Below are 15020 nucleotides of genomic sequence, written 5' to 3'. Positions count from 1 at the left end.
ATGATGAGTAGAATGTAGTTTAAAAAAATTCACAAGGTTTTTGGAATCCAAAGCTGTTCTACCAGTATTGGTTTCAGAAGGAGGCAACAGACTGGAAAAAGTCTCTCATGTGACTGAAAATGCAAATGCAAAATCAAGTGTTGAATTAGTCTTTGTATTCCATGTTCAGGTGAATATCACGTTAATTTTATTAGACTTAATTTTTATTCAACTCATGTGCAGGCTTGGCAAATCTGATTACAGTACTTTGTCACATTTACGCACACAGACTTTTTCTAATCATCCCTTAAGTAAATAGAATCTCTCATTTCATTTTGTAAAATATACTTAAGATATATTGTTTTAAAGAAAGCTTGAATCCTTCTATTTCATCACTGTATTAATAGAACGATGAACTAAGAAAATAATACAATTTTTCAGCAGTATAAACTTCAGCCTCTTGTCTTTAGAGCATATATATTGTCTATATATATTTTTTTTTAATTTTCTCTGTAGACATTAACAATATATTTTATGATAAAGCAAATACTTAGTATCCTGGATCTCCTAAATACACTGTTTATGTATATTTTTATCAGGTCTGTGATATATTTAAAGATAAATGATCATAGGAAAGCAGAGGCCCATTGTAGTTGCCAGACTGTTTATTTGAGCTGTGGTTGTTCACCTTCTTAAGAAAAGCTGTATAGTGAAATCCTTTCATGAGGAGCTGCTATGTAGCCATTCATCTAAACTTAAACATCCAATCCATTGTTAGGTAGTATGATTATGAGACTATAAACTTAATAGAGGGTCAAGTGGTTGCCTTCCCTGGTAGCTACTTCATCTTCTATCTTGTGACATCAGTTAACTGTTTTTGAAAAAAAAACCACCACAAACTTAATTAGTTCCTTAGACACAAACAATTATGTATTCATGATTACACACAGTACTTAGTAGAAAGGTACATACAGCATAGAACAGTACACACTAGGAAGAATAATAATTTAACTTGCTTAAGCTCTAGAACTTAACTTTAGAAAAAAATATTCTAAATATATTTTTGTTAGTTCATTTTAAATGTCAAACTTAATAATAAGGAATGTTGTATCCTCCTGCCCAGTTATATTACTGCATTCCCCAACCACCATAGGTAAGCAGGATTGAGAAAATGGTTTTTGAAACCATTATTGCAATAGAAGAAAGAACCAGAATTAGGATGTAGATGGCAGTGTTTGGTCACAGAACCTCAGAAAGCTGAATGTGGAGCTTAGACCATCATTTTAGACATAATGGAAAGCAATTGGAGAGAAAGACTAAGGTGGGTTAAATGTCAAGATCATTGTTTAAAATAAGCCTTAGCTTTGAAAATCAGTAGTAGTTGAGATTTTCAATGCTTCTTAATGGTATGCTAATTTTTGGTGTTGAAATCAAGTAATTTTTATTTGCTTTTTAAAATTTGTTTCTGAAACTTTATCAGAAAAAAAGTGATTTTTTTTTTTTTTTTTTTTCCTGGAGGAGCTCCTGAATTTATTTTTTTTTTGAAAGCAAAAGCTAGAAAGGAAAAAATTAACTAAATGTACAGATGATAGCATAAGGACTGACTATAAAGCTTGTAGATAGTATTTTCTTTAGAATGAAAACTTAATCCTCAAATATGTGCCTGGTCTGTTCATCCCAGCTGGCATACAGTGTGCTAACAGCCAGGAAATTAGGAAGCTCTAAAGCTCCCAGAACAAAGGAGAGCTGCTGGTTTGATCCTCTTTCTGTTGCTACACCAGCATGGCCTCACTTCACTGCTGTTGATTTCTTCTGTATGCTTTACACATACAGCTTTATAACATACAGAGCCACAAAGATGATTAAGGGAGTGGAACATCTCCCTTATGAGGAAAGGCTGAGGGAGCTGGGTCTCTTTAGTTTGGAGGAGACTGAGGGGTGACCTCATCGATGTTTACAAATACGTGAAGGGTGAGTGTCAGGAAGATGGAGCTTTTTTCAGTGATGACCAGTGATAGGACAAAGGGTAATGGATGCAAATTGGAGCATAGGAGGTTCAAAGTGAATATCAGAAATTTTTTTTTTACTATGAGAGTGCCAGAGCACTGGAACAGGCTGCCCAGAGAGGTTGTGGAGTCTCCTTCGCTGGAGACATTCAAAACCCGGCTGGACTCGTTCCTGTGTGATGTGCTGTAGGTGATCCTGCTCTGTCAGGGGGGTTGGACTAGATGATCTTTTGAGGTCCCTTCCAACCCCTATGATTCTGTGATTCTATGATACAAAAATAGATACTTGAAATACACTTAAATATTTTAGGCATGGATAGTCTGTTCCTCTATCCGTAAGTCCATGAGGAAATACAAGATAACGCTGCAAAGTAATACAACTAGTCCACTAAATTACATTGGATAGCTATGAAATACACCCTCATTAAGCAAATGTAGGCTTTTCATAGTTGTCATAGTTTTATGTTGAATTGATAAGCCTGAGCTCAGCCCATCTCCATATCTAACACCCTTCCCACCTTCCCCAGTGCCCCAAAATGTATCTCACTAGCATGTTGGTACCTCTTTCCGTTTTGAGTAGAGGTGCTAAATTCTAAAGAAATGCTGGTGTTTGACAATTTCCCTGGTTTTGTCAAAATGGCAAATAATTTGCATTACTGAAACTTGATGTAAGCAGAAGTTTTGCAAAGAGTACATAGCTCGATGATTTGCTTCTATCATGAGAGAGAAGCATGAGTATACTTATTTTTTAATCCACTTAGTTTTTTTGAAGGCATACAGAAGAGGCATGCCAAGAGTGTTTTGTAATTGTTTATGCTTAAAGGGTTTCATTACCTTTTCTTCAACTGCTGTTAAATCTTAATTTTACTGCTGTCCAAGAGTTTCACTTGGTTCCCCTGTCAGGGTGGGGATAGGAAATAAGACTTTGATACTCTCTTGTTTATATAGATAAAATGGTGGCTTTGCCAAAGGGATTCTGTCATAAATACTGATTATTACTACTACAATCTATGTACTATTAATTCTTTCATTTGACAGGAACAGTAAAGATTTCTTTGACATGAGTAAACACCAGTTTATGGAGACAAGATGGCTTCTTTTTCATGTTTTCCAATGATTAAAAAATGCTGTCCTAGCTTTTCAGTGAGAGGAAAAATAAACAGAATATCAATGCTCCTTTCTCTAGTGGTTATGAAAATCAGTGAACTCTGTCTTACAACACTCTTGAAACTTCTGGCTCTGGTAAAGGGTGCCATTTTTGATGTGCAAACTGATGAATTGTTCTGTGCAAGTGAATTGCTTTCAAAAATAGTGAGCTTACCCCTTCTGCATCTTTTCAGTTCTGTCGTGGCAACTTAAAGTCCATGTGCAGTTGATCTGCAATAACTGAAATTATCTTTCAGAACAGCTATAAAACTGTGGTTTGTGGTGGGACCAACTACTGTTTCACTGTAGCAGAAATATGGGGGTTTTTTTGTGCACAAAGTCTCAGGCTTTATAAGAAATGTCTGGCTCTTAATTTCAGTAAATGGCATGACACACTACATCCATTTTGAGCTTTTGACATGCTAAACTGTTTTTGTTTAATGGATTATTTGCCATGGTGAGCAATGGACTCAGGTGATTGGATTAGGAAAACAAAACTTCCTCCTTTTGCATAGCATTCTACCAGTAAATTTACTTGGGGAGAAAGTTTGCATTATAGTACCTGAGCTTCTTCCTCCAATGTTTCTTTGTTCCCATTTCTTTGTTGATATATGTCTTTTTTTTTTTTAAACTCGTTGCTCAGAATGTCTTTAATGCTAGCCAAGGAGTAAGGGATTTGGACTTTTTTTCATGGACTTCCAAAGCTTTACCCCCTAAGGTGAGTTAAATGACAGGAACAGTCACACTGTATCTCATGTTTTCAGATTGTACCTTATGACTCATCTTTACACCAAATATTCTTTGAAGTCTGTTTAACTTGGAATTACTTTTACAGGAACTAGCAGGTTTGCACAGAATGCTCTGTTTCTCTTCTTCTATGATGAGAAAAAAAATTCCAGGGCAGGTTATTGAATTTTCATTAATTCATAAGTAGCATTCTCCTTTTTTAATGATCCAAATTAAAAATTCAGAGAGATGGCCTGTAATGTTACAAAGGTTTTCATTCTCTTTCTGATGCAGAATGCACTAGTACATTTTTTCTGTTATTGGAAGGTACACAATTAACTCGCAGCATCTAATATGATGGTATTTGTATTAATAAAGCCACAATTATTTAATCATACTTAGCCCATTCCTAATATTTTTTTTAATTATATAATTATGTGAACAAGTTAGGTTATGTACAGACAAGCAGTTTATCTACAGAAGTGCTTGTAAGTCTCTTTGCAGTCCCTTAATGGTCTTAAGATAGAGGTTTTTCCAAATGAACTTTGTAGTCAAGATGACACTCCTTGTTGCATACATTGGCTAAGAGATTTTAAAACTTACTATTGTCACTGGTTTAATTGCTGATCCTGAGTCAAACTGTGACACCACTGAATATTTTTCCCCAAAATACCAAACTTCTTTATTTTTATATCAAGATCTAGACAATGTTTAAAATGTCTTTAAAACAAACAGATCTATTTTTTTCCTTCAGCCAATTTCCCTCATCTTGTATTAACTTGCTTTGAAAATTAGGTATTTACAGAACAGATTCATTTTTTTGTATACAAATTTCATGGAAAGACTGCTGCTTTATTCTGGCCATAGTGCATACTATGACTTCCGTACCAAAAACCTGAAAATATTACGATTACAAGAGATCAGAGGAAATTGCTATAATTGAAAAGGAAATAACAGAAGCAGAAGTTTGGTTTAAAACTGATAAAAGAAAGCATTATTTTACACAGCAGGAACTGAACTCCTGGAAGGTGTTGTTACAGGAGACCATGGAGTCAGAAGGTATCTGCACATTCAGAAGAAATTAAATTTACAGAAATCAGATTCGTAAACAAATACTAAAGAAAACAGGGTATACTCTCTAACATCCATAATAAAAATATTTTAAGTGCTGTTGGTACTTAAGGACAGACCACTAATGAAGACTTGTATGCTACTTTTAAGAGTATCCACTGTTGTCATTACTAAACATAATGTAATGGACTAAGTGAGCCACTGGCTTCATTCCATAGGGCATTACCTAGTTCTTAACTCCCAGGTGTTCTTTTAACAGCACCTGTGACTTGCATTGTAAGTATAATAGAGCTCACTCCTGCTTCTCACTTGCTTTTTTCTGATATGTGTTACTTTACTCCCATCCCTTCTATTTTTCTGTATAATAGCCTTTTTATGAAGCTATGGCTGGCTGAAAAATCTATGCTAATATTTCCCTTCTTTTAGTAACTACCAGTTTTTCTTAATTGGAAGTTCAAAAAGTGTTTTCTCTTTTCAGGTTTGGCTATAATTTTCAACTGTAATTGGTACCAGATGAAGTAAATTTTCAAGCCATTTTTACTGGCATAGTAAAAATAATAAATATGCAGTAATATCCATATGTGCATTTAACAGTGTATGGTGTTGCTGTTACTCTTTGTCATAATTTTAAGTTTAGTCTAAATCAACAATGTATTCTAAATGTGAAATGAAAAAAGAAACATATCATTGGGAAAAGATAATATTAAAATTTCAAGCCTTTTCAGGGTTTCAGAAGTACAGGAGAAGCAATGAGCATGTATCCTGATAAATGTCAGTATTGAAAGGTTTAGTGAAAGTGGTTTGCATAAATAATTTGTCTCTAATTGTAGATATGAGATATTCCTTTTATATATAAATGGTTTACATTTATACCACTTTTGTTTCAAGAGTAATATGGTAACTTTTCAATTGATGTGCAGTTTACTAGTAGTTGTTCATTGTTGCACACTAAAATTAGCAATGTAACCAGTATCTCTCTTAGCTTTGAAATTAAGCTATTGTAGTCTTGAAATAAGTATTTCTTATCTGAAGAGTTCAGACGCATTATTAATAGGTTTTGTTCTGTTTTGTTTTGCCTTTTTTTTTTTTTTTAACTTCTCAGGAATCTAGGTCTACTAGTGATGATTTTTTCAAAGAACTGAATTCACACTGCCCACAGGAAGCAGTGATGCAAGAACAAGAGATGCCGTTCCTTCGAGGTGGACCTGGAGTGTACAAGGTAGTGAAGACTGGCCCATCAGGTCACAACATCAGAAGCTGCCCTAACCTTAGAGGTATCCCAATTGGAATGTTAGTTCTGGGAAACAAAGTCAAGGCAGTGGGCGAGGTATGGATCCTTGTAGCTTCAGTTCATGTCTTCATAGATACCAGTATATAACCATAGTAAACGCAACAAAAGAATCTGCACCTGTACAGGTTTGCTTTTCCAACCTTCGTGATAAGTACTAACCTTTGAACTTGATTTATGTTATAATTACTGATGCAAATGTGTCTTTTGCCTTTTAGATGTGTGCGTTGATTGGAATAATATTAAAAATGTGCTGCAGTTACTTATGCTTTCTTATATATTTCTGTTCCTCACAAAATTATGCTTCTCGTTCTACTTTTTTGTCATATTCTTTGGCGGAAATTTGTTTCATTGAAAAAATGTTTTTCTAGGATCTAACCAATTAACAAATTATTCTCTTTCTCTGTATTTATTGTATTCATTTGTTCAGTTGCTGAGCTGTTGGTACTGTTCCCAGTTGTCCAGGTGTGGTGTTTTTATCATAAAGAAGGGCTTAAGGATGAAGTGTGTCATGCTATTTCACGAACAGAATATCAGGAACAAAATTAGTACTTGTACAAACTTTTCATATATTACTTGGTATTACAATTCTACTGTTGCAGCCACCAATAAAAAGGCATGATTTGGTGAATACCTGCTTCAAGTTTTCACTTAGGCTTGTTTGGATTTTTTGAAGTTGTGGTGTTGGTGTTTTGCTTCTTCTGAACATAAACAGGTCTATGATTTTTGGAAATGCTCCAAGCTGTAAACGTACCATAAATAGTTTTGATCCTTCAGTCTGCCTCAGCCTGTGGCCTTAATTTAAGAAACTTTTTTTAACATTAGCTTTCTAATGTAAACATAGGAATGAGTGTATTTTTCAGATACTATAATAAGTTGCTGAATCATGCTGCCAAATTATTGGAATAGTCAATAAATTGTGCTTTTTTTGTGTGTGCATCAGGTGACTAATTCAGAAGGTACGTGGGTGCAAATGGATAAGAACAGCATGGTAGAATTCTGTGAAAGTGATGAAGGCGAGGCATGGTCGTTAGCTAGAGACAGAGGTGGAAACCAGTACCTCCGACATGAAGATGGCAAGTTGTTGTTTTGTTTTGCTCTTTAAATTAACTGAAATATTTAAGCAGTCTAAACACCACAAATATAAATAAAGAACTGTTTTAAACAGGTATAACATTAATTTACACTAATTCATTTGAGCTGCTTTACACAGTTGGACTTCAAAGTTGTATACAAATGTTCTTTAAATATTTTTAAAAGAACAGGTAAAATATTTCACAATGTTTTCCTCTGTACCAGCTGCTGATCATAATTTTAACCATCCTTCATGGGGATAATTTTAAATAAATAATTGTGCATTTTTGTTAGTTCTCTCTGCTCTATTTTGTGTCTTTATGAAAATCAGAGCAGAAGGAATAATTTTTGTTGACTTTTTAATTTGGTCACACAGCATCCTGTTGAAAACCTGTAAACATATTTTTAACATTGTATTTTCAATTAACACCAAGTTAATTCATTAGTCTAGTTAGCAAAGTATGATTGCATTCTCTTAAAATTAAAAATTTTTGTGCTGGTAATTCATGTTCAGATGGGGTAAGGTCTAGAAATAATAAAAGAAAACATAAACAAAATGTTAGCACACACAGTTTTTGTTGCTTTCCCTGGCCTGCTCTAATCATCTTTCTCATTGATCTCCCTCCAAACAGGCTCTCATTACTGATCTAAAATATCTTTCTTTCACCCCGAATGCTTCATATGCATACTTGAGGTATTCTGAAAATGTTATTTAGTAGGTGGTCCCAGCCCATCTGAATGAGTTCTCCTGTGCAAGAGTCTGGGCTACCTACATTCCCATGAAAGATGAGACAGGGAGTGATCTGTCAGTATTTATAATTCTGGAGGAGATCATCTATCCAAGTTCCCTGTCAGTGCAGATTCAGCTAGATCAGTTTGCTCAGGCCCTTGTCTAGTCAAATCTAACCATCTCCAGCCTCTCTGGACAATCTGTGCTAGTATAATAGATGTATAGAATGGTTTGAGTTGGAAAAGACCTTAAGGATAATCTAGTCCAACCTCCTTTCCACAGGCTGGGACACCTCCCACTAGACCAGGTTTTTGAAAGTCCCACCCAGCCTGGCCTTGAACACTTCCAAGGAAGGGGCATCCACAGCCTGCCTGGGCAACCCACTCCAGTGTCTCACCACCCTCACACTTAATTTCTCCCTGATGTCTAATCTAAATCTACCCTCCTTCAGTTTAAAACCATTACCCCTTTCCTATTACTACCCTCTCTAGTGAAAAGACCCTCCTCAGCTTTCCTGTAGGTCCCTTCAGGTACTGGAAGGCCACTGGAAGGTCTCCCCAAAGCCTTCTGTTCTCCAGGCTGAACGCCCCCAACTCTCTCAGGTTGTCTTCATAGAAGACGTGTCCAGCCTTCTGATCATCTTCATGGCCCTCCTCTGGACTCACTCCAACAGTTCCACATCCCTCTTCTCTGTTAGGGGGTCCAGAACTGGACACAGCACTCCAGGTGGAGTCTCACAAGAGTGAGGTAGAGTGACAGAATCACATTTCTTGACCTGCTGACCAAGCTTCTTTTGATGCAGCCCAGGATAGAGGTGGCTTTTCTGGGCTGCGAGTGCACATTGCTGGCTCATGTTGACCTTTTCTCTGAAGCTAGTAAATTAAGTAGTGTGCAGAAATTTTCATTTAAAAGTACTTATTTTAAGGAATAAATATAACCTGGAGTTAATACTTGACAGTATTTTGCATGCCTTGAGCAGTCTTCTTCAGCTTCATTAATTTATTTACCATTTAATCCTTTCCATATAGAAAATAATTTGTCAAGGTATATCTGTGCTCAGAAAGAAACAGGATTTGTCCCAGACAGAGCAAAAGTCACACTAAATGGCCAAATCTATAGGCAGATACTCAGATACTTCAGCTGAAACACTATGGCAAGAGCTAGAGTTGCCTGTAAGTCAGAAAAAATCAGATTCTTTCTTTTCTAAACTAATTATCAATTCCCAACCTCTTCTCCCTGCTAATTTTTTGTTATATATATATTTTAGTATATGTGTTCTATTAAAGTTCATATATTGAAATGCAGTTTCCTAAAGATAGCTCTTAGAAAAGTTGTGATTTATTTTTTTTTAAATTGAAGCCACAATAGTTTTGGTATATTTGCAAAAGGAAAACTTGTTCAAGGTGCCAACTTGAGCTATTAACTGGCATTTGGAAGATTTCATTTGAATTATTTCCTAGTTTATCACTTGGATTGGTATTTCTGACCACATTAAATCAGTAATGTCTCCCTAAATCTAAATAGTCATGTGGATTCTGTGTCTTATTTATCTTGGCTCTTCTGAAATACCCCAGGCTTGTTTGAGCTGGAGATCTTTTTAGTACTGTGCAGAAAGCAAAACTGTAGTATCAGGAATGAATAAATCTGTTGGGGGGAAAAATGGCTTATGTCCTGTGAATTATTATGGGGATAGCCAGGATTAAAAGTTTTTTGGCTGAGTTCATCATTCTGAAAATTTCTCTTCTCCATCCTCCTTTGTCAAATAAATTTCACTATTTCTGTCCAGAAAATAAACATTGATTGGTGTGGTGCTACTTGATGTTTGTTTCTAGGTGGCATAGGATGGCAAAGCTGGCAGAAACTCAGTCAAACACAAAACAGTCTGCGTGGTGTTAAGTCTTTATTTTTAGAGCATGGACTTTAAGGAAGAGAGGTGTGCTTTTCTTTCTGAAGGAGAATGTTATAGTAGAGTGGTAAAGTGGTATCTGTGGAAAAAAAAAATACCACTCCTTTGCCTTGTGACTCATCTTTCCAACGTAAATCAGTCACCAAGGTCTAATTCTGAAGTGATGTGTGTTTTTTTACAGAGCAAGTCCTTCTAGATCAAAATGTTCAGACTCCTCCCCCAAGTCCTTTTTCAATACAAGCTTTCAGTAAGGGGACAAGCTGCAGTAATGGACAAGGATTTGATTATGGCCTTGGAAATAACAAAGGTATGTTTTTACACTCGCATTATAAAGAAAAATATGTTTTCCTTAACTTTGCTATGTTCTTGTTACTCGTGTCCTGCTCTTTTAGGCACCATCGGATGTTCTCTGTAAGACACAAGCAGTAGTGCAATGAATTTCAAGGTGTTCTACAAAACATGTAGTTAATGTTGTAACTGCGTTTTTTTTCTCTGCTTTAATTTCACTCCATTTAAGTACTCTGTATAAAAGGGATCATTAAAGATTTGTAAGTTTCAGTTGAGGCTTTCTATAGTGCTAGGCACAAAACCATAATGCAGAAATAAAATAATACTTTTAAGACAAAGTGTGAAAATTATTTAAATTAGAAAGTGTGGGGTTTAAAATTATCAGAAACATTTGTAAACATTTCTTACCTGTCCACATTTTTTAAGTGCCTTTAATGGGATGACAAGATAAAATACACCATTTGAGATTTAAGTTGTAAAGCTGAAGTTACATTTCAGTCACAGAGAGACCAGTTTCTAATGCCAGGAAATAAATAAAATGTTAATTTTACTGACATAAAAAAAATAGGGTTTTTAACCGTGGTTGATTTCATTGGCAAGATGTAAATATGTATAACCCATCACGATAAACTTCAAACTGCATGCCTTTTGCTCATTCATTCTAGACATTCTGTTCATTCATTCTTCATTCTAGAAGTTTTAATAATACAGGAGGGACTTTTGCTAAGGCAGATGTTCTTGCAAAATATTATTGAAACACAGAACTTTGTTATTCTACTCTTACATTGCTCTACTCTATCCATGCCACTATGAAGATGTGCTGTGTGTTTTTAACACCAGTGTATATTCTTAGTGGTCTCCTAGATAAAAGAACTTGATTTAAGACTTGTTTCAAAGAAGAAAAGATGAGGGTAAAATTATTTCTTCATGTTCTAGTTTGTTGTTCTCATAACATGAAATAGTTTTCTATCATTTCACAGTTTTACTCCATAAAGACACAGTTCATACTTGTTCATGCATTGCTATAGGAAACCTTTTCTTGGGCAAAGGCTGGAAAAGCAGAAGTGTTTTATTTTTGTCTTATAGGGCTTTTTATACAGAACTTCTTTTCCCAGTTCAGCAATACTCATTTCAGAGTAATGGTTGAATCAAAGAAGGGGAAGTGTTTAGGATGTTCAGTGTATAAGGCAGTATTACAGCTTGTTTCTCAATGTCAGCTGTGTAGTAGTGCAAGAGTATTATCTATACTTTTTCTGCAGAAGCATATTAGGAAAATAATATTTTTTTTTTCTGAGTTGTCCAAAGAGAAAATCTTGGAGATAAATATTCTATATTAACAGGCATCCTAGTTTCTGAAGACATTGTGATTCTTTTTTACTATAGCCTGTCTTAAACAGTTTCTAAGGTGCTTCTTTGTGATATTACAGTTACAGAAAGTTGGGAAGCTACTCCTGGTATTGAATTTCATATCATTTTATAGGCCTTGTTCTTTCTACATACCCTCAAACTGTGATGTTAAGTGTGAGCAAGCAACTCAACTAGATGATTTTATATTTTCTGTGTACTGGAATTTCTTCTGATTTGCCCAAAACCAGAGAGTTGTTGGCAACTGTATTGAAATAATAATGATACTACTTTCCCAAAAATCAAATTAATTATTTTTTCCTTACTTTATATACATTTTTTATTTTATTTTTAGGTCTTAAGAGGCTTTGGATTTTGTAGAAAATAAAAAACTGAAGGCACAAGCACTAACTGTTAGAGGAATTTCTGAATGAAGCGAGTCTTTTGAAGACCCTTGATTGTCAAAAGAACTCAGTTTCAATGAATATACAGTCACTGGCAATGAGCATGTCAAACTGCTCATCAGATGTATAGATCCCCTCTGTATTTACAATATTACCTGCAAGGCAGAAGGCTTAACTCCTCCCATTTGAGTTAGCCATGTCTTCTCAATTCCAGCCTTCTACTTTGCAGGCAAGTTTTTAATAGGGCTCACAAATGGCCCTAACCCCCTCCATATTTCATTATCATGGGCAGATGACTTTCAGCCTCTTCTCAGATGTTCTTCCCTTTAAAATAATTACTACTTTTATGAAACACACCTGTCATATGTAAGAATACCAGTGCTATGTTAAACATATCAATTGCTTCTGTGTAATTAAGGTAGGAATGACTGCTGCTCACATACAGATTCCAATATTTTTTAGATATTCTGCTTCCAAAATAGGGGTATAAAATTGATTTATTGATGCCTGCAGGTGATTATTTAGAAAAGAGTTCCAGATATTTTATGGTGGTTTTGTTCTCTCAATTTTGAAACCAAAATATCAAGAAAATAAGTGCAAAATTTCATTTTGGAGTTCTTCAGTAATACAAGGTTCTGTACACCTACTGGTCTTTCTCTCACTCTGTGAAAAGACAACTGGTAATCTGAAAAATGTTGTAGATTCAGTGAGTTGTAAATTATGCATTAGCTGCTAATTTTTTTAATAGGACTTCTAGAAAGCTGTTGAAGTTAACATGAATTTGCAGAATGAAGTGATAGTGTTAGACTTTGGTTGGTGGTGGTTCATATCTGAGATTCTCTCAAACTCCTTGTGTCTCCCAGCTCATATTACTAAGTATACTTCAAATTATAACATAGTATGATAAACTCTGCCTTCTTACTGTAGGCTTCATGTCTTTCTAATGCTCACATACAGTTTTTTCAGAATTGGCATTCAGAAATAAAATTGGCATTCAGAAATAAAATAAACTCTGCCTTCTTACTGTAGGCTTCATGTCTTTCTAATGCTCACATACAGTTTTTTCAGAATTGGCATTCAGAAATTAAAACTGTATTTTTAACATGCTGCTTTTTTGAAGGCCTTCATTTGCCTCACAACAAATGTATGTAATTCTTCAGAAAACCAGTTTCAGTTCCTAAGTGGTATTTCCTTCCTTAAAAAATTATCTTCAACCTGATCTTGAAAAACAGCATGACAGAATGCTTGTGAAGATGTTTGCAAAACCAAGCAAATATTTACCAAAGCCTTGGCACAGAAATACACTTGCCAAAGGCTAATTACATGTTATCTTTCCCTTCTCATCAGTTTTTCTGATGTTTTTCTGCATGTTCTGTTGCATGTGTGATTCTAAATGCTAGGGATTTCTGTTTTGTTGTTGTTTTTTTTATTTTGGCTGCTCTTCATTTTTTAGCAAGATGAATATAAATCTCTATTTTGAAATGCTTTCCATAATTGCAGTACAATAACCATGATTCTTAAAAATCCTGCTTGTACTTTTCAGTAGTTGTGTTGCTATGCATAAGGTAGAGATTTTTATGTTTAGCCACAACCAGAGTTGTATGTGGCTAAAGAAGATTTATGAGCTTTCTCTATTATCATCATTTAAACTTTTAATTGAGCACCATTTTACTCTGCCTTTCCAGAGAATGACAAGTAACAGGTTGTAGTTTTGACTGTTTTGCCCGCTACAGGTGACCAACTGAGTGCCATACTGAATTCCATTCAGTCACGGCCAAATCTCCCAGCTCCTTCCATCTTTGATCAAGCTGCAAAACCTCCCTCTTCCCTAGTCCACAGTCCATTTGTGTTCGGACAGCCCCTTTCCTTCCAGCAGCCTCAGCCACAGCTTCAGAGTAAGTTTGTCAGCCTTACCTGCCTGCCTCATCAGTCCATTTCTGCAGCTTTGACATTGCTGTTCTCAGTTGCTTACCAGCTACTAATCACCCTTCAGTGCACCTTTCTCATTTTGTTTGGTTAAGTTTTTCATGATTCAGAAGCATGTGAGCTAATGCACCTGAAGAAGTATACCTGTGCAACTTTAATTTCTATGTTGACAATGTTTTGCTTTTGTATGTGTTCTGCAGTGTAGATGAGTCATGAAAGTGCATTTCCATTATTATATGCAACTCTGGGTTTATAACTAAGGTAAATATTTCATATGGTACCAAATGCTGATAAATCTTGGGACATTAAAAGTGGACTGCAGTAAATTCATAGTTATTCAATTTTCTTTCACCCTAAATTCCTAGTTTTGTCATCACCCCTGACTTTAGAAACGTAGCTGGACAGTGGGAACAACTTGGCACTGCTGTTAAGAAAGGCTGTGGTAGTCCTCTGTTCGGTGCTCATGGGATTGGCATGGACATGAAAGTTGTCACCTAGAGGTGAACTACAGATTATTGATGGGTGGACAGGGAGGTGTTTAGCTTTTGATTACTGAAAAATAAAAGATCAGCATGCATGAGGGACAGCAGATAGTCTTAAATACAGAATAGATACAGCGTGGATCACAGGAATACTAGTCTTCTTCTGTCTCCCATAAACTGCACTTCAGAAGTACCTCAGTTCTTTCTTGTGGGACCCTGCCAGCCAGTTCAGTCTCCTTGTCTATGCAGTCCTGAATCTATCCAGCTCAGCTTATTGAAGTGACAGTGAAGTGCTTCATGTGACAACTAGATTAAAACCTCTAATTCACTTTTATAAACACTATCAGAAGTATTCTGCCAGTGATCTTCTGTACTCATGCTGGACTTAAACAAACATCCCCAAAGCAGACTACTCTAAAACCTACTCAAATAGCTGATTGCCAGTGGCATCAGCCACTGTCACTGAGGATTTGTAAGTTGTATATTCTTTCCCACCACTTTCAGTTTTCTGTGTTCAGAGTAGTAAAGTCAGAGTTTCTTATTCAACTTCGAATCAAAAGATTCAACTTTGCATCAAGAGGAAAGAAGACTGAGAGGGGACCTTATTAATGTCTATTAATATCTGAAGGGTGGGTGTCAGGAATGGGCCA

At 35.6% G+C, this 15020-nt stretch overlaps 1 protein-coding gene across 14 annotated transcripts in view; it reads left to right on the top strand.

Moving 5' to 3' along the window:
• Positions 1-15020, top strand: part of MYCBP2 (MYC binding protein 2) — a 190187-nt gene that overhangs the window by 130664 nt on the left and 44503 nt on the right. For 4 of the 14 annotated variants that reach the window (XM_051608381.1, XM_051608380.1, XM_051608390.1 and 1 more), the window contains 5 exons: positions 3775-3849; positions 6031-6255; positions 7160-7292; positions 10108-10233; positions 13672-13857. In XM_051608381.1, the coding sequence (XP_051464341.1) occupies positions 3775-3849; positions 6031-6255; positions 7160-7292; positions 10108-10233; positions 13672-13857 (745 nt within the window). The remainder of the gene's footprint in view (positions 1-3774; positions 3850-6030; positions 6256-7159; positions 7293-10107; positions 10234-13671; positions 13858-15020) is intronic. The other 10 variants (XM_051608395.1, XM_051608382.1, XM_051608393.1 and 7 more) reach the window with 7 other exon arrangements.

The sequence above is a fragment of the Apus apus genome, chromosome 1, assembly GCF_020740795.1.
Source record: "Apus apus isolate bApuApu2 chromosome 1, bApuApu2.pri.cur, whole genome shotgun sequence".
NCBI lineage: Eukaryota > Metazoa > Chordata > Aves > Apodiformes > Apodidae > Apus > Apus apus.
The sequence above is the reverse complement of the archived record's forward strand: the minus strand, read 5'-3'. Positions and strand labels throughout refer to the sequence as shown.